This window comes from Euprymna scolopes, chromosome 32 (genome assembly GCF_053919585.1).
Source record: "Euprymna scolopes isolate OS-2025 chromosome 32, ASM5391958v1, whole genome shotgun sequence".
NCBI lineage: Eukaryota > Metazoa > Mollusca > Cephalopoda > Sepiida > Sepiolidae > Euprymna > Euprymna scolopes.
The window spans coordinates 48785304-48810204 of NC_136513.1; the positions used below are offsets into that span (position 1 = coordinate 48785304).

Below are 24901 nucleotides of genomic sequence, written 5' to 3' on the forward strand. Positions count from 1 at the left end.
GAAACTCCACGGAATAAGGTTTTTCTTGTTTATTTGTACTCCTTATCGGATAATAAAAATTTTGTATACTTTCCTTACAGGTTTAGATTTTTTGAAAAGTTAAATAAATTTTCAATAATAAGATTTTTCTATTACACACACACACACACAGACACACACACACACACACACACACACACACACACACACATATATATATATATATATATATATATATATATATATATATTAAATAAAATGTTTGACATGTCCAGGTAACCTACATCTAAAATTTCAAGTGTTTAGACCCAAAATTGGCAAAGGAGTTAGTTAGAATCTGCAAGGTTCAACTTTTTCAACTTTGATTTTTTGGGAGCCGAATTCTCGCCTACAAACTGATGAAAAAGCTTGCTTCAGGTTTGAATACCATTTATGTAAACATTCAAAATTGGCTGAATAGTTTGCTAGAGATCGCAAAGGTCAAATCTCCTGAACTGTGACCCCTTAGTAGCCAAATTTTGGGCCAAAAACCAATTTTAAAGCTTGCCCTATGTCTGAATACCCTTTATGTAAAATTTCAAATGTTTAGACCAAAAGTTCGTTGAGTAATTTGATAGAGACCGCAGAGGTCAATTTTTTTTTAAACTTTGACCTCAATTTTGACCCCTTAGCTTTTATTGTTTTGGACTCAAATCAAGTTAAAATGCTTCATCCATGTCCAAGTAACCGACATCTAAAATTTCAAGTGTTTAGACCCAAAATTGGCGGAGGAGTTTGGTTGAGATTTCAAAAGTCAAATCGTTGAACTTTGACCCTTTGACAGCCAATTTTCTAGCAGAAAACCGATTAAAAATTTTTTTCCCGAATCTCAATACCCGTTATGTCAAATCTCGAGTCGATAGACTGAAAATTTACAAAGTAATTTGGTAGGGAAATGTACACACACAGACAGACAATTCACTTTTATAGATTGTGTCTGTGTGTGTATTTAGGGCATTAATTACATATAAATAAATTACATAAAGTTCTCAATAGTGCGATACTAGAGCTATAAACATTTTTGTTAAATGTTAAAAATAATAGACACACAAGTATTTACTCATTTTCTGAATGTTTGTCTTTTATTGGTAACAACTTTGCATACAACTGTTTCAGATCTTGGTGTTGCCATATTTGCACAACCTGGGCTTCACCAGCACATATATATAAAAAAAAAAAAAACAATTATGCAAAAGTTTCACAGCCCATTAATATGATCTTTGCTGTTAACAAATCGGGTATTCATTTTTGTGCGTGTGTTTAATCTAAAAATGCAGATAAAGTTCGTCTGATACTTTATATATATGTTACTGATAAAAATTATTATTATTATTTTTTTTTGTCTGTCACCGGACACTACATTCTGCACAAATCAAAGATTTATACCAAATTTTAAGGTATTTAATCACAGAAGGTACTTAATTGAGGTTCAATCTTTGGTTTCTCATCGAAAAATTTTCACTCCATGCGAGAACTTACACAACAGAGATAAAAAGAAAGTAGATAACACCGCCTGAATCAGAAAAGGTGTAAGCTCTCCTTGATCGTAGTTTTATCATCCTAACAATTCTATTCATTATTTTCAATCATATCATAATATTCTTCATCATTCAGCTGGCAATCTATCGATCTTATTAACCTTTATCCTTGACAGTTTGGAAGTAATTAACCACAGCAAAAATTTATTTCGTTCAAATCTCTTTTTTGGTGTAGGTAACAGTATACTTTTATGGAAATCGCCCCAGACAAGACAGAAAACCCCGTAATCTAAGGAGCTAACAAGAATAAAATATTATCATAACAAAGACTAGAAATGCTTATTGGCCTTAGCCTTAAAAAGACCTAGATTAAAAGTAAGGAGGAAAGCAGTCGGCAGGAAGAGAGTTCCACACGCTTACAGTTCTTAGAAAAGAAGCTACTGGAAAAGGAAGCTATATTAAAATCGGGTATCAAAATAGCGAATTGATGGAGACCACTAGACCAGAGAGTCAAAAGAGCTGAAACAAAAGAGGCAGGGAATAGATCATACAATTCTGAAGAACACATTACATAATAGTATTTATTAAAAAAATAATAATGTGACTATCAACATCACGTCTGTGAGAAGATTTCGCAGATACATTTCTGCACCTTATCAAGAATCTTCAAATGAGACAGAGATTCTACAACTCAAATGTACAAAGAAACAAAAAACAACACAATAAAGTGATTGTTAACAGCTGCACACACACACACACACACACACACACACACACACACACACAATTGAATCAACTGTTGAGGGAACAACAATAACATAATTTCGAAATCAATAACAGACAAAAACAGTAACGCCCTTATAGAAATAAAGCAACAGGTTTATTAAATTGAAGATTATTGAATAAAAATATTGAACATCAAGCATAAAAATTAAATGATAGACAACCGTAACTTTGATAAAATAAAACATCGGAACAACCTAAATAAAATTCAAAAGTAGATACAATAACAAAAATTGTTCATATGATAGGGGGATTTATAAATATATAAATAAAATATCTGAGCAACCAAAAGTCAATTTAAAAATAGATACAATAACTAATTGTATTTATGTGATAGGGGGATATATGGCTATGCAGAAAGGAGAAACATTAATTAAAAAAAACATTTTTGGTTGAATTATCACCAAATTCCACCATTGTCTATTGAGACTATTTGACAACCCGAAAACAAATATATAGATCCTTCACTTCTTGATCTCTACAAAAGACTGTATTACACCTTGGAATTACCCATTCTGGTTTGTTTTTCTCCTTTTTCTCTTCTTTCTTTTTCCATCTTGACATTCTGCAAACATTATTCTGCATTCTATGATCACCATTCATACAATGCAGTGTCATAAAATGCTAAAACCAGCAAATTTTTTAGCTCTGCTATTTATATAATTTGCTAACTCATTTCTTTTGAAACTTCACGGAATAAGGATATATTAAGCGTCTTTATTTCTTGGAAGGTGTTCTGTCGAAAAATAACTTTTACATGTAAATTTTAGTTTATAGTTTCCATTTACCTGATCTGGTAACACCGGACGTATATTAGCCAACAAGATAAACAAGGCATGCCAATAATGTCGCAGACTTTGTTGGTTTTGAGACCGAGTGTAACCCCCCCCCTGGACCTACCCCGACAAGGAGTTATTCAGTTCAGTGGGTCCAAAGATAGGGTGCATGTACCCGTTCATGAAACTGAACTCGAATAAAGTTCATGTGTACAGTCGGTTCACCAGAAAGAATAGAGTCACACTCAGCGATAAACATATTCATAAATATAATGGAATGTTTACGGCAGAAGAAGCTGATTTGACATTTGCATGTATAAGAAGAAAAGACTGCGTTTAGAAATTAGCTATTTTTATTGTTGTGTCTGTCATGATATTAGTAGATTTGGGTTCTGCTTGAATGAGGACATCGTCGTTGGTTTTCCTATTACGATTGCAGTTGAAATGTAACAGCGCGGATGCGCGTATGTAAATGCATGTGAAATGACGTCACTGGTAGTGTGTGTATGGGGGGGGGAAGAAGACTGTAAAAAAAAAGAAAAAGAGAACGATCACGCGAGACACGTGAACTGCAGATAACGTTCGAGATCCCGTGAGAGGCGTCGAGAATATTCTAGATCACGTGGATGACGTCACGGCTGTACGAATGAAGAAATAAATGTTATTGCTACAAAGAACAAGTGAGTCATTTCCTATTCTTTGTCTTGGTTTCCTTTACGACTGAAGCTGCACAAAACGTGTGTTGGTTCCCGGGCAACGTTACAGAGTTAAATTAACCTATATGATTAAAACCAACATTTCCCGGAAAATAAGGTTCGTATTGGTTATTCGTATTATTTGAAATCTTCGGACTACTGTTTTCATCTTGAATGTCCGTGGCGCAATGGTTAGAGTACTTGGAAAAAATCAATTGTAAAAGTGATATTCTCCTGAAGGTTGATGGTTCAATTCTCAGTGTGGGTGACCGATAAATACAATTACAAATTACTTATGACTTTTATCCAGTCATGGCTGACGGAACAAAAGCATGGTACCCCTGTGAAGTAAATAAAGGGTTCCATTTGAAATTCTGTCTAAATTTCGAGTTTGATAGAAACATTCCTCAGTTCGACAAGGCCAGGGGTTACATCAACCGAAACGTTGTGAAAGTGGCACTCAAGATGAGCATTATATATTAATTTATTTTTATTTCGGACTATTATTCTCATCTTTATTAGCTTTTGTTTTCATCTTTATTGGTTGTTGTTTTTCACGACGTTTCGGCCAACTATTCCTCTGGCCTTCGTCAGGTGGTAACCGCGACGGATAGGAACTTCGAATCTCCTAACTGCATTCTCAGCAATCACTGCTATCCGTAGTTGTTGTCGTCTCACCACGTTTTGGCCAAGTAAATGTTATATATTCGGAACTGTGTCACGAACGGCACCAAAACGAATATGTTATATATTCGGGGTTGTCATAAAGGAGATTTTGTCAAGGAGATTCGTGTACGTGATCGTCTAGTTTCTAATGGTTTTATTTTTGATGTCTTCGTGGATGTGTGTTTGTGTACATGTATTTCTTAACATACCTTTATTCATGTGTCGTCGGTTGTTCCTCTGGTTTTCATTGTCTCTTGGAGGGGAGCTGGCCTGTTGGATGAAGAATTCACTCCAAGATGACAATTAAGGTTTTTATGTTTTTATTCACCTTCCAAAGGTCGACACAGAATGGAGGTGAACCTTGCTTGTTTGATGATACACGTCAGCGTCCTCCCCAGCCCAGGGGGGGGACAGCTGAAAAGCCGTCTGTCTTATTCAACTCCCGAAACCAAACTGCCAAGAAAGAATCAGCTAACCTCATCACATGATACCACGTCATCTGGTCAGCTGACCCTTCTTTTGCAAACGTGTCCACTGTCCACGTTATTCACCTCTCTCTCTCTCTCTCTCCCTCTCCCTCTCTCTTTCTCTATTCTCTAATAGAGACACACAGAGAGAAAATAGAAAGAGTAAGAAAGCCAGAGAGGGGGGGAGAGATGCTCTTTAACATTCCTCCACCCCTTTTTTATCAAAATGTATGGCAAGCCATACATTTTTAATAACTAACTAACTAAAAAAAAATAATTATGTCCGAAGTACATCTTTATTTTTTTCACTTTCCGGACTCACCCCTTTTCCAAGAAAGATCAGGCACCAGTACTCTTCTACAACACTATCAACCCTTCTGCTGCTTCTCAAAAGTCCCTCCTAGACATTAACTTGCTTCCAAGTTAGACAAAGATACAGCTTTGCAGATATACATCTTGTCTAGGCGGTCGCATTGTTGGATATTTTCCACTGACTCTGCTCTTTATTTGGACCACTTGGCCAAACAAATGGAGACTCCATTTTCGATCACTTTTTCGAAATGGGGCCAGCATATCGCAATTACGACCAGAACGTCGGATGCTCCATGTTGGTGGTAGCTTTATCGCATGGGGACTCGAACCCCCAGATCCTCAGATTAAAAGTCTGATGCTCTACCGACCCAACCATCCCACTCGCGTTCTCGACTTTCAGCATAGGCCTAAGTCCCAGTTTTTTTTTTCCTTTACTGTAATGCCCTGACGTCTTTCTCTGAGTGGTCCTATTACTGGAGCTTTGTTCTATTCAATCTACTACTTCGGGACTTCACAAAGCTCTTCTACTAACTCCCTTGGTTGGTCTAAGTCAAGATACGCCTTCACACTGATTCACTCGGAGCCTGTTTGAGTTCCTGGAACCCGACAAGATACGGAATCATCACTCCCTAACTAATGCGGCAAAGCTTACTTGCGCATCGATTTCTAACTAAGTAGTTTTCCCTTTGTGATTTTTCCGCATTCCCAGCAAGTCCCAAGATTCCAACCCAGATATCCCTCACACATTCCTCTAAAAAAATAAAAAAATAATAAGGCTCTATCTTGTCCCTTACGTAATCTGCATCTTTCCCTTTCTTCTATCTCCCCGTGATTAGGCTTGGTACCGACTGTCCAGTCGCTCCGTACCCTGAGGAATTATCGCGACCTCGCACGCCAGACTTTTGTTGGACAAGACTTATTGCCGTTGCTTGGGCCTACGTGGCATCTTCCAACTCACTGGAACCACTAGTATTGTTTTAACAGGGTTCTCATTACTCTAAAATAGTATTTCCCCTGCCAAATTTTCTAATTTGTGACAATACCGTGGCTTATAAAAAAAAATAAAACAACAGAAAAAACTGCTTTCTACAGCCTAATCGCCTTGTAATTCTCATGAAAAAAAATGCAACTACGCGCTAAACGTCCCTAAAATATAACTAAACCAACCAAATCTATTCCAAAATAATTTAATTTAATAATACCAATTAAATTCACCCAGCATGTTTTTTTTTTTTAATTTTGGTACCTTTAATTCACAATATGGTAACATTTTATTTTCCTAAGTACTTGCATACATATTTCATTCATCTTCTCTTGAGCGATTCGTAACATAATGGCCACGTCAGCCATTGCACCCCCTCTGCCCCTTACACCATGTCAGAGGGCATTTCATTTGCTCCCTGAAGTTGATTACAACTAGATACGCTCACGCTGGACAGAATACATTCCGTTCACTGCTATGTCAGAAAAAACTTTCTTTTTTTTTTTCCAAAGTCGGTAAGCGCAACCTGCCTTGAAGACACATAGCTTCACGGAAAACATCGGATTTCCACACATGAAGTACTCAAACTTGCTCCATGTTGATTCTACTCGAAATCAACAGAAATCACGATAAAAAAAAAATAAAATTCGAATCATTTCCCGAGAATAATGAAATTAATAACTACCCATGTAATTCAACACCTCTCCAAAATTCTAACATGCTTGCCACAGAAATTAAATTCCATTCACGCCCCACTTTTTTCTTTCATTTCTTCATATAGTTTATTTAACCCTATATTTATCCTTTTTTTTTTTTTTTTTACCTTACTTATGTGGTCAAAACGTCACTCATGTCGAATAGAACATTTATTCTACTTTTCGAAAATTGAAATTAATACCGACTGAACCTTTGACTCTTCCGAAACTTTTTTTTTTTAAATCATTTATTACACTGTTTAAATCTTATTTCTTTCTCCCTATTTTATTATTACTATTTAATTAATTAAAAACACATTTTTTCTTTTATTAATCCTTCTTTCCATAGACCCCACAAGCAAGATTTTACCTCCCCATTCTGCGAAAAAAAAATACATGTCACAGAGTAAGAAAATCCTGCACAATACCATTTTAGAACACATCAATTACATAAAGATAATAAATTAAAAAAAATACAAAAATATCCTATAAGCAATCACAAAGTCCCATCTTAGCAATAACAAAAATCCAAACAACAAAATTTTGTCCACGTCAGCAAGTAGGTCGGCTGTATAGTGCATCATCTTTTACCATTCCACATAATTCAAAATTAAAGAAAAACCACAGTCGTTTACAAAAAAATACCTAGACATTTACAATTAAAATACAGTCGTTTCTAAAATAAAATAAAACGACTCACTTATAAAGTCTCAGACAACTCGATGGAACTAAAATTGTCCATGTAAGAAAAAAAAAATTCCTAAGAAATAAAATCGTTCAATTAGTGAAAAAAGGAAAAAAAAAATCACATTTCAGAACCTATCCATTGTTTTTCATCAAAAGTACATATTGTTTTTCATTAAAAGTTACATTTAGTTCACAATTTAAAAATGACACGAAATATTCATAACACATATTTTGGATTGACATGTTTATCTTTGTGGTAAGGCTCGTTTCTTTTTGGTTTTCTCACTGGCCGTTGTTAAAAATTTACAAAATAAGGTCATTTTTCGTTTTCCCTTCTAATTTTGACATTAAGTGATATTTTTCTTCGTTCATATCGAGCTAATTCCCAATACGATAAATATTTTTTTTTAACTATTTTCTATATATAAAGTTTTACATCTGTGTGTCTGTATGTCTTCCTTTTCTTTCTTCGTGAAAAGGTTGTACGTGTGTATTGCTTTTCTTTTTTTTCTTTTTTTTTCTTAATTATTTTTCTAATTCGCCTAGTGTTTTAATGGACCCTACGTTGTGTGTGTGTTGATTTCTATTTTTTTTTTTTTACTGTTCTTTCTTTTTCTTTTTTTTTCCATACATTTTATTGTTTTTTCTTGTCCTTTTTTTTTTCTTTTTTTTTTTAGTCTATTTCTTTTTTCTTGACACTAAATCTCCATGCTTCCACGTTGTATTTTCTTAAACACAGGTTCGATTATCGCATCGGTGATGCGACTTAGTCACGAGCACCAAAACGAATATGTTATATATTCGGAACTGTGTCACGAACGGCACCAAAACGAATATGTTATATATTCGGGGTTGTCATAAAGGAGATTTTGTCAAGGAGATTCGTGTACGTGATCGTCTAGTTTCTAATGGTTTTATTTTTGATGTCTTCGTGGATGTGTGTTTGTGTACATGTATTTCTTAACATACCTTTATTCATGTGTCGTCGGTTGTTCCTCTGGTTTTCATTGTCTCTTGGAGGGGAGCTGGCCTGTTGGATGAAGAATTCACTCCAAGATGACAATTAAGGTTTTTATGTTTTTATTCACCTTCCAAAGGTCGACACAGAATGGAGGTGAACCTTGCTTGTTTGATGATACACGTCAGCGTCCTCCCCAGCCCAGGGGGGGGACAGCTGAAAAGCCGTCTGTCTTATTCAACTCCCGAAACCAAACTGCCAAGAAAGAATCAGCTAACCTCATCACATGATACCACGTCATCTGGTCAGCTGACCCTTCTTTTGCAAACGTGTCCACTGTCCACGTTATTCACCTCTCTCTCTCTCTCTCTCCCTCTCCCTCTCTCTTTCTCTATTCTCTAATAGAGACACACAGAGAGAAAATAGAAAGAGTAAGAAAGCCAGAGAGGGGGGGAGAGATGCTCTTTAACATAAACCTCTGGCAGGTTTTGGGTAGGATTGAAACCGATATCTTCAGACAATGTCCATCTGGAACCGTAGAGATTCAACGACTCTATCAACTGCGCCACGGGCCCCCGAATAATAAATAAACGTGGATTTATAAGATCGGGCCCCGATAATAAATAAACATGGATTTATAAGATCAAAGAATCCAACCTTGATTCAAGGTTGAATTCTTTGATCTTATAAATCCACGACAATAACTAGATAAATAGACAGACAATTGCCTTTTTAATATATATATATATATATATATATATATATATATATATATATATATATATATATATATATATATTTAGTAATGTGATTGATAATTTAAAAATCAAATTATAATTAAATTAAAAATCCGTTTCATAAGAAGGAACAACAACAAAATCAATAATTTGTACGATCGTTTCGGAAAACAGTGTTTTTATTGTGGTAGAAATCAAGTTACGGACAATAATTTTTACATATAGTGTTTTTAACAAAGAAAGTTTCCTCATCAGCAAATATTGGGAAGGGTTTTTATTATATGTAAATGACACCATAAATAAACTTAGCATTAAAAGTAAGGCAGATGTATCTGGAAAAAATTAAAATAAAGGTATGGAATTATCTTGATAAGAAAATTAATATGAGTTAAAGATAGAAATAAAATAGAGTAAAATTATAAATCTAAATTTGGTTTAAGTACAATATTATAATAGTATTTTTCGATAAAACTCATAAACACATACACATATATATACATATATGTATACACACATACACATATATACATATATACATATACACATATACACATATACATAAATACACATATATATATAAATATACACACATATACATACATATACATATATACACATAAAAATATACATACACATATTTACCTTTTAATTTTTCGTCTTTTGAAATCAGGAACTATGGTCAAAGTATTCATATAGATGCTTGTTATAGCTTTTCAGCTTATGAAATGATAAATTTTCAAAAGGAACGCTTGTGGAATAATTTATATCCGTAAGCATGCTTTTGATTAAAGAACGCCAAGATTTAAAATTCGAAAGAAAGGGGAGGATAATGTTATTTATATAATTAAATAATGCAAGGGGGATAATTAGTCATATTTCTTTAATTAAAGAATGCAAGGGAGATAATACGTCTAACTTAATTTATTACAGAATAATAAAAAAATATATTATAATTATTTTTACTAATAAGTAATTTTTAATGATTTAAGGTGGTTTATATTTATTAAATTTAACCCAACGTTTCTTATATATATATATATATATATATATATATATATATATATATATATATATATATATATATATATATATATATATAAGAAAAGATCGAAAGAAAATTTATTACATTATCATGTCGATCTGATAAGGGTGATAACAATTTATAAAAGGGAAATGAGGGAGGGAGGACTTATTTAGCTATGGCATTTCAAAGCTGAATGCTTCTCATCAGAAGAGGAGAAAAAAACAGAATTTTTCTTTCACTTATTGTAATAACCCTAATCTTTTTTTAGCTGATAATGTGATCAAGTTCCATGCAACTTAAATTAATATCTCCCAATATTATTTTTTTTATATAAATTGCTCCTCTTTAATATATATATATATATTTATATATATATATATATATATATATATATATATATATATATATATATAGAGAGAGAGAGAGAGAGAGAGAGAGAGAGAGAGAAAGGCAGACAGAAAGGCAGAGACATAGATAGATAGATATATAGATAGATAGATAGATATAAAATAATAAATATTTCTTTAAATAGATGTTACTCATAATATAATTCAAATTGTTACAAATTATAAGCTCAATAGAGCTCCATTTCGACGTTCAGAGCACACGTACAAGTCAGTTACATTCCAATGAACAACAAACAGAATCGGTAACCAATCATGACTTTTGTTTATTATTTATTTATTTATTTTTTTTTGTTTTCAAATTCTTTTACTTATAACTAAATCTCTATATTTTTTGTAAGAGCCTTACACGTGTTTCGTTATGTATATGGGGGAAACGGTCCACAGTGCCATCCAATACACCATTAGATGCAACATGGAATATATCACTATCAACATATACATCGCATGTTAAAGGAATAACATCTGCATGTCTGTTAAGAGAATTACACATGCTTACCTGTTAAGAGAATAACAACTGAATAGTATGTAAACAGAACGGCACCTGTATGGTATGTTTAAGAGTATGACACCTGCACAGCGTTTTAATAATATGACACCTGAATGGTCTGTTAAAAGAATGAAACTATGTTAAGTAAATGACATCTGCACGGTGTTTTTATAGAATGACACCGACATGATATGTTAAAATACTGACACCTACATTGTTTTTTTTTTAAATAGAATGACACCTGAATGGTATGTTAATAGAATGACACCTGGATGGTATGTTAATAGAATGACATCTGGATGATATGTTAATAGAATAACACCTGAATGGTATGTTTAGAGAATGATATCTGGATGGTATGTTAATAGAATGACACTTGGATGGTATATATATATTATTCCTTAATTGGACGTTAATAGAATGACATCTGGATGGTATGTTAATAGAATGACATATGGAGTGTATGTTACTAGAATAACACCTGAATGGTATGTAAATAGAATGACACATGGGTGGTATGTTATTATAATGACATATGGATGGTATGTTAATAGAATGACACCTGAATGGTATGTTTAGAGAATGACATCTGGCTGGTATGTTAATAGAATAACATCTGGATTGTATGTTAATAGAATAACATCTGGATGCTGGTTAATAGAATGACACCTGAATTGTATGTTAATAGAATGACACCTGGATGGTATGTTAATAGAATAACATCTGGATGGTATGCTAATAGAATGACATCTGGATGGTATGTTAATAGATTGACATCTTAATGGTATGTTAATAGAATATCATCTGGATGGTATGTTAATAGAATGACACCTGGATGGTGTATATATTATTCCTTAATTGGATGTTAATAGAATGACAGCTGAATAATATGTTAATAGAATGACATCTGGATGGTATGTTAATAGAATGACACCTGAATGGTATGTTAATAGAATAACATCTGAATGGTATGTTAATAGAATGACATATGGATTGTATGTTAATAGAATAACATCTGCATGGTATGCTAATAGAATGACATCTGGATGGTATGTAAATAGAATGACACCTTAATGGTATGCTTATAGAATGACATATTAATGACATCTGGATGGTATGTTAATAGAATGACATATGAATTGTATTTTAATAGAATGTCATCTTGATGGTATGTTAATAGAATGACATCTGGATGGTATGTTAATAGAATGACACCTGAATGATATGCTAATAGAATGACACCTGGATGGTATGTTAATAGAATGACACCTGAATTGTATGTTAATAGAATGACATCGGGATGGTATGTTAATGAATGACATATGAATGACACCTGGATTGTATGTTAATCTGGATGGTATGTTAATAGAATGACATATGGATTGTATGTTTATAGAATGACATCTGGCTGGTATGTTAATAGAATGACACCTGAATGGTATGGTAATAGAATGACATCTGAACGGTATGTTAATAGAATGACATCTGAATGATATGTTAATAGAATGACATAGGGATTGTATGTTAATGACACCTGTATGTTATGTTAATAGAATGCCACCTGGATGGTATGTTAATAGAAACACCTGGATGGTATGTTAATAGAATGATACCTGGATGGTATGCTAATAGAATAACACCTGAATGGTATGCTAATAGAACGACACCTGATGGTATGTTAATAGAATGACACCTTAATGGTATGTTAATAGGATGACATCTGGAGTGTATGTTAATAGAATGACATATGGATTGTATGTTAATAGAATAACATCTGGATTGTATGTTAATAAAATTACATATGAATTGTATGTTAATAGAATGTCATCTTGATGGTATCTTAATAGAATGACACCTGGATGGTATGTTAATAGAATGACATATGGATTGTATGTTAATAGAATGACACCTGGATGGTATGTTAATAGAATGACACCGAAATGGTATGTTAATAGAATGACATATGGATTGTATGTATTAACATACAATCCATATGTCATTCTATTAACATACCATTCAGATGTGTTCGTTCTAACGTATTTTAAAGTGTTTTTAGTTTTAAAAAATAGGTAACGTGAAGCGTGTCGAGTGAGGATGAAAAACAAAATCACGGTCTCATTTGAGCCATAGTCGAGCCTCGATAATCGCTGAAAAATCGAAAATTAATCAAAATACTGATAGAAGGTTACATTTTCGCACGATTGTTTGGCACATTTATTTGTGCGTTTTTATCAGTATTTTGTTTAAATTTCGAATTTTGAGCGATTATCGGGACTGGGATTAGACCACCATTTTGTTTTTCGTTCTAAATAGACACATTTCACACTATATTTTTAACTAAAAAACACTTTAAAATAAGTTAAAATATTAAAAAAAAAAAAAAGAACTAATCCAAGTAGGTAAAGAGCAACTTAGCTTGCCTTTGGTAACATTTATTTGCTATAGATTTGTTTCTTCATGCCTAGTTTTCTTCTTTTGCTCTTTCTAATAAAACTGATCAATTAACGTGGTTTTTGGAATATGATATTTTCGTTCCATCACACGAATTGTTTTTATATTTTGTTTTTTAATATGGATGAATTTTTGATAAGAACTGAATTTTACTTTTCGTATATTAGTTGCACCACCCATTCTGGGAGTCCAGACCACCCTGCTATTTAATCCATAGCTGGAGAGAGAATACGTGGGTTCTTACCTTTCCAAAGTAATTAGTGAAATTAATGCATGTAGCCTTAACAGAACACGAAACCTGCACGTGTGTGTGTGTGTGTGTGTGTGTGTGTGTGTGTGTGTGTGTGTGTGTGTGTGTGTGTGTGTGTGCGCGCGCGCGCACACACACACAAACATACATACGCACACATGCAAATACAAGCATACATACACACACACAAACACAAACATACATACACAAACGCACACACACACACATTCAAACACACACACTCATAAACATACATGCGCACACACTGACACATTCACACGCGCAATCACACATATTCATGCACACGCACATACATCCACACACACGCACACTCACATACACATTCATACACTAGGATAACTCATGTTTCCTTCTGAAACTGCTCTACTACTACTACTACTACTACTACTACTACTACTACTACTACAACAACAACAACAAGAAAATCTAAAAAAAAAAAAAAAAAGATATGCAAGTCTCTCTTGTACGAAATGCAAAAACCAGTTTGGTTTGCCGGCGTTGCTCGTCTATTTATGAAACCCATTCAACCATTGTAGAAAGGTGCGCCAGTTTAACTAATTTCATTTTGCAAACAACTTTTCAAATCAGTTCGACCATTTTTGCGTATTTTAATAAGTAAGACTTGACTGTACTCCCCCCCCCACTAGAATTGACCAGTTATTGAATTAAACAAACAAACAAAAAAAAGAAAAAAAGTTTTGATTTGAAAATTTTTGCAACAAATTTACTGATAAGAGAAAACAATATTAAAGTTAATCCAAATTTTCGATTGTGAAATAAATTTTTGATAAAGTTTTTTACCAATTCCAATAGCCCTTTTTATAATATCCGTGTAGATCAGTGGTTCTCAACCTTTTGTTTTTACTCATGGACCCCTTTTCCCATCTTTTTTTTTTTATCTTGGCGGACCCCTTCATAACTATTGGTCATAAGACAATCTTCTATTTTTCACTCATATAAATTTTGAGGTTTTAATAATCAAAGAAATATTATATAATTAAGTTATATTTTTAAATGAAAACTAATTTAATGCAAATAAGGTATTCTACAACAACTATAATAATAATAATAATAATAATAATAATAATAATAATAATAATAATAATAATAATAATCTAAATTAGAGTGATAATAATTCTTTACCAATATCTTCTATTGTGTTTTATCATGTTTTGCCTGTGGACTCCCAGAAATATTCCATGGACCCTAGGATTCATGTGGACCCCGGTTGAGAACCCCTGGTGAAGATAGATATCCTATTAATGAACAGTAGCAAATATCCTCTTCACCAGCTGTGCCTGGTGACATGTAGATATTGTCTCATCACACTGTGTAGATGCCGTTCTTTTTTACATACCATGAAGGTGTCATTCGCTAAACATATATTGCAGGTGTCATTCTATTAAAACACCGTGCATTCTTTTAACATACCATACAGGTGTAAATCTGTTAACATATCATTCAGGTATCATGCTATTAAAATACTATTCAGGTATTATTCTCTAAAAATACATGTAAGTGTCATTTTCTTAACATACGATGCACATACCATTCTATTAAAACACCGTGCAAGTGTCATCCACTTTACATACCATCCAGATGTCATTCTATTAACATATCATTCAGGTGTCATTCTATTAACATACCATCCAGATATAATTCTATTAACATACCATTCAGGTGTCATTCTATTAACCACCATCCAGATGTCATTCTATTAACATACCATTCAGATGTTATTCTATTAACATACCATCCAAGTGTCATTCTATTAACATACCATTCAGGTGTTATTCTATTAACATTCCATCCAGATGTTATTCTATTAACATACAATCAATATGTCATTCTATTAACATACCATTCAGGTGTCATTCTATTAACACACCATCCAGATGTCATTCTAATAACATACCATCCAGATGTTATTCTATTAACATACCATCCAGATGTCATTCTATTAACATACACTCCAGATGTCATCTTATTAACATACCATCAAGATGTCATTCTATTAACATCCCATCCATATGTCATTCTATTAACATACCATCCAGATTAACATACAATCCAGGTGTCATTTATATGTCATTCATTAACATACCATCCCGATGTCATTCTATTAACATACCATCCAGGTGTCATTCTATTAACATATCATTCAGGTGTCATTTTATTAACATACCATCCAGGTGTCATTCTATTAAAATACCATCCAGATGTCATTCTATTAACATACAATCCATATGTCATTCTATTAACATACTATCCAGATGTAATTCTATTAATATACCATCAAGATGTCATTCTATTACCATACAATTCATATGTAATTCTATTAACATACCATCCAGATGTCATTCATATGTCATTCTATTATCATACCATTCAGGTGTCATTCTATTAACATACCATCCAGATGTCATTCTATTAACATACTATCCATATGTTAAAGATGAGACTAATAGTCAGAAATAAATAAATGTTAAAGATGAGACTAATAGTCCGAAATAAAAATTAACATATAATGCTCATCTAAAAAAAAAAGAATTCCAATTAAGGAATAATATATATATATATATATATATATATATATATATATATATATATATATATATATATATATATATATATATATATATGTTATTCTATTAACATACCTTTCAGGTGTCATTCTATTAACATACCATCAAGATGAACGAACACATCTGGATGGTATGTTAATAAAATAACACACACACACACACACACACACACACACACACACACACACACACACACACAACTTATCCAGGTAGGTATAAGATTAAATTATCTTGCCTTTGGTAATATTTATCTGTTGTGTTTCTACGTCGTTTTCGCCTTGTTTTTTTGTTTTTTGTTTTTTGTTTTTGTTTTTTGCTTAGTTGGCTATTCTAGAAAAACAAAATATATTTAATTTAAATGTGGACTCGTGCAAGCTTGTTCAACGTTAACGTTTTTGGAATTCCTATGTTTAGACTAGACTGACGTTTTATAACGGGAAATCAAGTCGATCGAAACATTCTATCCAAAAAGATACAGTAATAAATAATTTCTATTCATTTTAAGCCCTAACTATAAAATTTTGTTTTAAAAACAACTTTTGACGTATTTTATTCGGATTCTTTGGACTTTTGTCAAGTGTCATTTTCATAACGTTTCGCTTGATGTAAAACTCTGACTTTCTTCAGACGTCTCTTTTTGAATTCAGGAATCTTTTCTTTGGGGCGGGGGGAGGGAGGGTAGTAATACACTAGCAACACTGTGCGACGCCTGATTACCTAGTTTTGTCTAGTTAAAAATAATGAATTGAAGACGTGAAAAAATTATTTTTTTTATTGAATTTTTGAGATGAGGATTGATAATTTGTATTGTTTGGATTATTCGGATTACTGCTCTCATCTTGCGTCCTATTTTCACAACGTTTCACCTGATGTAACTTGCGACCTTTCCCCAGGCGCATCTTGTCGAACTCTGGAATATTTCTGCCGAACTCGGGAATCTGAAGGGAAGTTTGAACGACGCCCTGTATTTAATCCACTGGAGTAGCATGCTCTCGTTCCATCAGGCATGACCGGATAGAAGTCCAAAGTAATTCGCAATTGGATGAGATTTCTACTCGATCATGGCTGACGGAACAAGAGCATGCTACCCCCGTGGATTAAATAAAGAGTTTCGTTGGCGTTCGAAATTCCGTGCAGATTCCCGAGTTCAGCAGAAATATTCCAGAGTTCAACAAGGTACATAAATTATCAATCCTCATCTAAAAAATTCAATGAAATATAATTTTTTCACGTCTTCAATTCATTATTTTTAACAAGCAAAATTATGTGATCAGATGTCGCACAGTGTTGCTAGTGTATTTCTACCTTCCCCCCAAAAGAGATGGTAACCCTGGGAAGGTGCTATCATGACCACAAAACAAATGATACACCACCTCATTAGCCCAATGGAGGGGGTAAAGTCTGGGAAGGTCGGTAAATCAGTTTCCACCTAGGCAACGTTAATATTTATTCAACGTCGGATGCTTGCAGCAATTTTTATATACATTATATCAACAAGTGTGTGTATGTGTGTGTGTTTGTGTATCTGAGTATATACGTATGTATGTGTATGTGTGTGTGCATATATGTATGTGCGTGTTTATATGTGTGTGTGTATGTGTATGTGTGTGTGGGGGGGGCGTGCATAGATGCAAACGTGGAAGACGGGAAGTGGGTGTCCCAAGCATGGAGGAGGAGTCCCCAAAACTTAAGTGACCCAAATAAAAGGAATCTGGTTGAGGGCTTGAAAAGTTTTTCTTTCTGAAAAAAAACAACTTGCCATGTAAACTTAAGGACATGCTCTGCTAAGGTTTCATTAAAAAACTATTTACTTAAAAAGGGGCGATGTGTGTGTAGGTGTGTGCGTGTATCCACTTTTTAAAATAAAGGATTTATGGGGTATATTTTGCAGATTATAGCTAACAAAACAAAAAAAATACAAAAAAAAAAAACTAGCGAAAAGAACAAATATATAACAAATAAATATTACTAAAGAAGAGATAATTTAGCGTATTTTTATTATGATTTTAACATATTTTAAAGCGTTTATTTACTTTGAAAGAAAAGAGGTGTCGACTCTTAAGTTATAACAAGAAAATATGTCTGACATTAGATGATCATCTAGCGAGTCAAAATAATCGCTCAGAAATCGAAAATTAAACTAAATAGTGGCAGAAACTCACCCAATAAGTGTCACCAGTTGTGTGAAAATGTAATTTTTTACCAGTGTTTTATTTTTCGATTTTGAACGATTATCGAGACTACCCAAATAACAATCTAATGCCAATCATTCTGTTTTTATTCTAACAAGACTCGGCATTACTTGTGGTTCAAAGTAAATAAACGTTTTAAAATAAGTTAAAATTATAAAAATACTTATACATTTAGGTAGAAGAGTAGCCTATCTTCCATATATATATATCCAATAAACACACACACACACACACACACACACACACACACACACACACACACACACATATATATGTTTATAATAAAAATATGCTTATTCAATTATATTTTACCTTTTATTTCTACCAATCCTTTAATTCATGAAGCTCGATGTAACTACAGAGCATATGCTAATGAATGACAAAAATGCCGATATTCCAAATTTCAAAATCTTGTCCATCTTACCGTTTATTTGGAATATAGAAGGTTTGTCATAGTATGTTTATTATACAAACATTATTAGTTGCATATACATATGTGCATACGCTTCATCATTTCATGATTATCATATAGACATTATTGGCTACATATGTGCATACATGCACATATGTAACCAATAATGTTTATATGATAATATAACATCTAGGAAACCAAACTATAGAACCATCACACACACACACACACACATGTATATATTTTTATATATTTATATATATATATATATGTATATATGTATACATATATATACATATATATATATATATATATATATATATATATTACATAGGCATCACCACTTATCAAGGCCAAGAGACCCCTGGAGGATAAGGGTTAAAGAGTGTACAGTACACAATTGGACAATAAAGTAATCGTTAGTAATTGAAATTCGGTAAATTTGTTAATTTATATGGAACGGCTCATCAAAAACTTGTTTACGTTAGACTTGAAGACAACATATTGTAGTCAGCTGAAAAGCAGGAAAACGGAAGATAATTCCACAGGTGTGTAGTTCTAAGAAAGAAGCTCTGTTCATGGAACCAACGCTTAGGTTTAGGCACAGGTAAAGAGTGGAGGAAATTAGTGATAGTGGTTTCAGCTAGACGGGTGTTTCTTGTTATAGTTTGGCGAGTGGGGACCATAGATTGGTGCTCAGCCGAGCACTTGCCATGAAAATAATGATAAAGTAGAGACAAACTCGCAACAACTCTTCTATATGTATGTATGTATGTATGTATGTATATATGTATGTATGTATGTATAAAGTTTTTTAAAACCTTTAAAAATGAAAATTTAAAAAAATATATCCTGGAAAATTATTTTTTTCAGTAAGTCAATTAATCTCCCGTATCACTGAATAGTTTTACTTATATGAATAAACAATAGTACCAATGTTCTTAAAGGGATCACCAGTTGTTTACCATGAAATACTGTTTCGGGGACTTAAAAACAATACATATTAGTAGTCTGGCAAGACCCGTGGTCTTGCCAGACTACTAATATGTATATAGGGGGACAAAGAAGCAACAACATTAATAAACAAACAAACAAAAAACTAAGGAAAATTTTTCCCAAAACAGCAAAAATGAAGCTAGCTAGCCAGGACACTATATATACAAATGTAGGAAAATTTGGGCATATTTTATTGGTTTGATTTTTTACCAATTTTCATAAAATTTCCATGTAATTTCGTCTCATAGAACCAAAGATATGAGCATTTCAATATTCAATTTGGCTACGAGTATATATATATATATATATATATATATATATATATATATATATATATATATATATATATATATATATATATATTTATTTAGGGTGTCCCAATAAAATGTACACACTCTTTAAATTATCTCAACTTGCGACATGAATACGCTATGCCACCTTCCCAAGAGATGTTTATGAATAAATAATGGCTCTTCCAGCGGAATGGAGCACTTCTCCACTATCATCTTGACGTAAGAGCATATCTTGATAGTCACCTGCGAAACAGATAGTACGGACGAAGAGGAAGTATCGAGTACTGTCCTGCTCACCGGATTTTAGCCCCTCTGGACTTTTTAAGGTGAGGAGGAGCGATGTGGGGGGCATGCTAAACACATGATTCACGCCACAGAACGAGCTACAATGAATGAGTTGAAAGCAACCATTGAAATAAGATGTGTCGACATACCAATTGAATTGATTAGGAACTGTGTCGATCAAATCAGTGAGCGTGGTCAGCTATATATATATATATATATATATATATATATATATATATATATATATATATATATATAGAGAGAGAGAGAGAGAGAGAGAGAGAGAGGGGGGGGTAGAAATAGATATATATATATAGATAGATATATCACCATTTTTGGGGGCAATTTTATAAGTTCCGAATCTCAGCGATTATTGATTGGAAGTTAACAAATGAAGGCTTGTTGGAAATGTAGTGACCTGAATTGTGTAGTGGGCTATGTGACATTTGCGCTCAGGGTCGCACATTAAGGGGATCTGTGGAAATATACTATATTTCCTTATAATATATATCAATCCTTATTTAAGAAGCTCAATGTAATTACAGAGCAATATAGTGAATGAATGACAAAAGTCTATATTCCAAAGTTCATGATGTTGACCATCTTATAATTTATTCGTTTAATTCAGTTGACATTTACAATTCTTGGCAGTATCTGTTTTGTACGGCAAAATCAATCACTTAATTATTATAAAAATTAGTGAATCTATTTTGCCCTTAACTCATCAAAAGAAATAGCAACAATCAATTTATCAAAAGGAATTAAAGTGCATTTTGACATGATTAAAATCTGAAAATTGAAAGAGAAGCTGTAAATACCTCATAATATGTTCCCATTACACATAGGGAATAAATTCTAAGATGGTCAACATAATGAACTTTGGAATATAGACTTTTGTCATTCATTCACTATATATATATATATATATATATATATATATATATATATATATATATATATATTAGTGATGGGACGATTCCAATATTTTCCCCGTTTCCGTTTGAACCTCCTAAAATGAGCAACTATATTAATCTGCCCGCCACTGCAGTAGAGGTAAACCCTGGTGGGCAGTGGCGTGCAGAGTTCTGATGATGCCAAATTCTTGAAAGTATCCCTCAACGACTCAAGTATAGGTCCAAGAGAAACATTATGAGAAAGAGAGATACTGGGGTCCTTTCAAAAGTAAGGCCTCCTATTTTTTTTAAACCAAAATATGATATTAGCAAAGCCAAATTCCCAAATCAGCGAATTTTTAAAATAATGATTAAAAAAAGGGGGGGGGGGAGTGGACCCCCAAACATTTAATCGTAAATTGGATTCAGATAGGTTTACCAGTTTCTTTTCTTTTTCTTTCTTCTTCCACCCAAATACAGCCTAAAAAAAAATTACTTAACAACAACAAAAGACTTACCTTTGAACTCTTCGATGGTTTGTCGAATTTGCTTCCGCAGAGCCATTTCGGCGGGTTTTTCCAAATGCATGAAAATCGCAGCTCCAACGCACAAATAAAGAATCACCACAAGAATAATAATGACCAAATATTTGACTTCCATCTTCGAATGTCGGCACCACGGACTCGGGCTCCTTTTTTTATTTTTGTTAATAGCCTACTAGTTTGAACAGTTCGTCAAGATCTCTCTCCTCCTCTCTTCCCCTTTTTCTCACCCTCTTTCTTACTCCCCCCTCTCTCTCTCCCTCCCCTCTTTCTCTTTCTCTCTCTCTCCCTCCCCTCTCTCTCTTTCTTTCTCTCTCTCTCTCTCTGGCTAGCTTTCTTCTAGTTCTCTTGGGGTATGATTCTACAGCGTAGACTCTACACAACTCCTGCGTCCCACATATCGCGTATCTGCTAATTTAAGAAAAACAAAACTAAACAAAACCCAAAGACACAGCTTAAGAATGGGTGTGTGGGTGGGGTGTGGGTGTGGGTGGAGTTAGGTGAGGAAAGGGATTAGAGTCTTTGTCGTTAAAACTTCGCCAACAATTTTGCTTTGGCAGTGTTTTTCATTCAGGGATGACCGTTTTTTTTTTTCTCTCTGCCATTTTTAGTTCCAAAACATTTTGCTCCAAAATACATTAAAAGACAAAAAAAAAAAAAAAGGGGGGGGGTCAGAAATAGTTCTGTTTTTTTGTTTTGTTTGTTTGTTTGTTTGTTTTGGCTCGAAATGGAAACTCTATAACGTCCCATTAAATTTCGAACTAAAAATTCTTCTATATTACATTTTGCAAGCAAAAATTAAAAAAAATATATATTTTTTCGTTTCGATTTTCTTAAAAAAGAAAATTATTCCGGTTCAATGATTTGCTATTTTCATTTTATTACAGTATTATCCATCTCACAAACATTTTCAATCATACCTGTTAGCATAGGTGCCACTGCCACATGGCTTATGAAGAAGAACCTAAAGTCCTACCTAACTAATATTCCTGGTGAACCACCAAGTGCAAAAGAAATCCAGACAATTGCACTTAAGAGAACAGCGAGGATACTAAAAAGTGCTCTCGGTTGGTTTCAATAAAAAGCAGGGCAATGTTGGCAGCATTACAATCGTCAAAGGAAAAAAATTAAAAGAAAAAAAAAATTAAAAGAAAAAAAAATTAAAAGAAAAAAAAATTAATTGACAACTGTGAAATAAAACGTAGATTTTAAACTCTGATAACGACAACCGTTGCTGATAGCTCGTGTTGGCAGAAGGTGACAGCTTTTCAATATTGGAAGATAAATCTGCAAAGATGAACGAATGTCCTTTTGATATCCTGCCCGGTAATGAATGCTGCTGATGCTGTCAGGGTTTACAGTATTTCAATATAAAGATTTTCATCTGCAGATATGAATGCCGTTCTTCTTTATATATATATATATATATATATATATATATATATATATATATATATATATATATATATATATATATATTAAGCGCCCCTCTTTGGGTAGAGCACTGTCGTAAATAATCTCACCCGCTACTTAATTGGCTGAAAATGCGAAGCTCGTTGTTTGTTTGTTTACGAACAGGCGATTTGAGCACTATAAAAGTGGTGGCGGATGTCTATTTAAATAGACATTCCGACGAGTTATTTACGGGCGTCAATTCCATGGTCGAGTGGGAGAACCGCTGACTGTCAACACAACGGTCCTAGGTTCAATCCTTGGCGTGGAATAGATTCTAGTCTGGCGGCACTGATGAGTTGTGATACAACGAAACAGGACTGTATGTCGATGACTATATATAAATATATATATTCTGCCCTGTACTAAAATATGTTTATGTCTCAGGCGTGTGACTGAAATTATATATATATATAAGCTCTACTCTCTATTGCATATTGAGCTTTTTTTAAATTCGGTTGGGATTAAATTTTCTATATATAAATACTGTTATTTATATTAGATTTAAGTTTACCATTGCGTATATCAGATAAACACTACATCCCTTTGTTTTCATTAATATATATATATATATATATATATATATATATATATATATATATATATATATATATATATAGTAAGAGTTTAATAAGTGCAATAAATAAGAGTTTATATATTTAAAGAAAGATTTTTCAAAATAAAAAAAATTATTGTCTGAAACAAAAGAAATATAATGTTTAAAATAAATTCCTTAATCCACAGGAATTATTAAGGAAATTATTTGAAACATTGAATTCTTTGTTTCAAACACTTAATTTTTATTTTGAAAAGTGATTCTTTTTAAATGAAATTTAAGTATATAAACTCGGACTTTATTTGCTCTATCTAGTATATTGAGCAATATTATTTGGCCGGGATTGTCTAATGTAAAAATGTTACTTTCCAATAATATTTTGTACGACTAGAAACCACTAGGTTAACTAATCTGTAATCTAATTTATTTCATTAATTATTCAGAAGTCTCTCTCTGTCTCTCTCTGTCTCTCTCTCTCTCTCTCTCTCTCTCTCATATATATATATATATATATATATATATATATATATATATATATATATATATACAGAGTGACCAAAAAAAAACGGGCCCCAATTCTAATTAGGCCCCGTTTCTTAGTGTTTTGTCCGAATAAAATGAAACTTTGGTCATAACTAGTTTATTATATTCAAAAACGTCACATCAAAACACAAGGGTCTTTCGCCTTTTTTTTCTCCGTTCTACAGCATATGTTCTAGATGGCCTCCATTTAGCTTTTTTTGGTGGTGGTGGGGGGTCATCCTATATATATATATATATATATATATATATATATATATA

At 32.9% G+C, this 24901-nt stretch overlaps 1 protein-coding gene across 1 annotated transcript in view; it reads right to left on the bottom strand.

The window, feature by feature from the left end:
- The window catches only part of LOC145256326 (potassium channel, subfamily K, member 16-like), a 201598-nt gene extending 179247 nt beyond the window's left edge, over positions 1 to 22351 (bottom strand). Inside the window, exon 1 of the mRNA XM_080115082.1 lies at positions 22069 to 22351. Coding sequence (XP_079971208.1) covers positions 22069 to 22210 — 142 coding nt within the window. The 5' untranslated portion in view covers positions 22211 to 22351. The remainder of the gene's footprint in view (positions 1 to 22068) is intronic.
- Positions 22352 to 24901: the final 2550 nt, after the last annotated feature.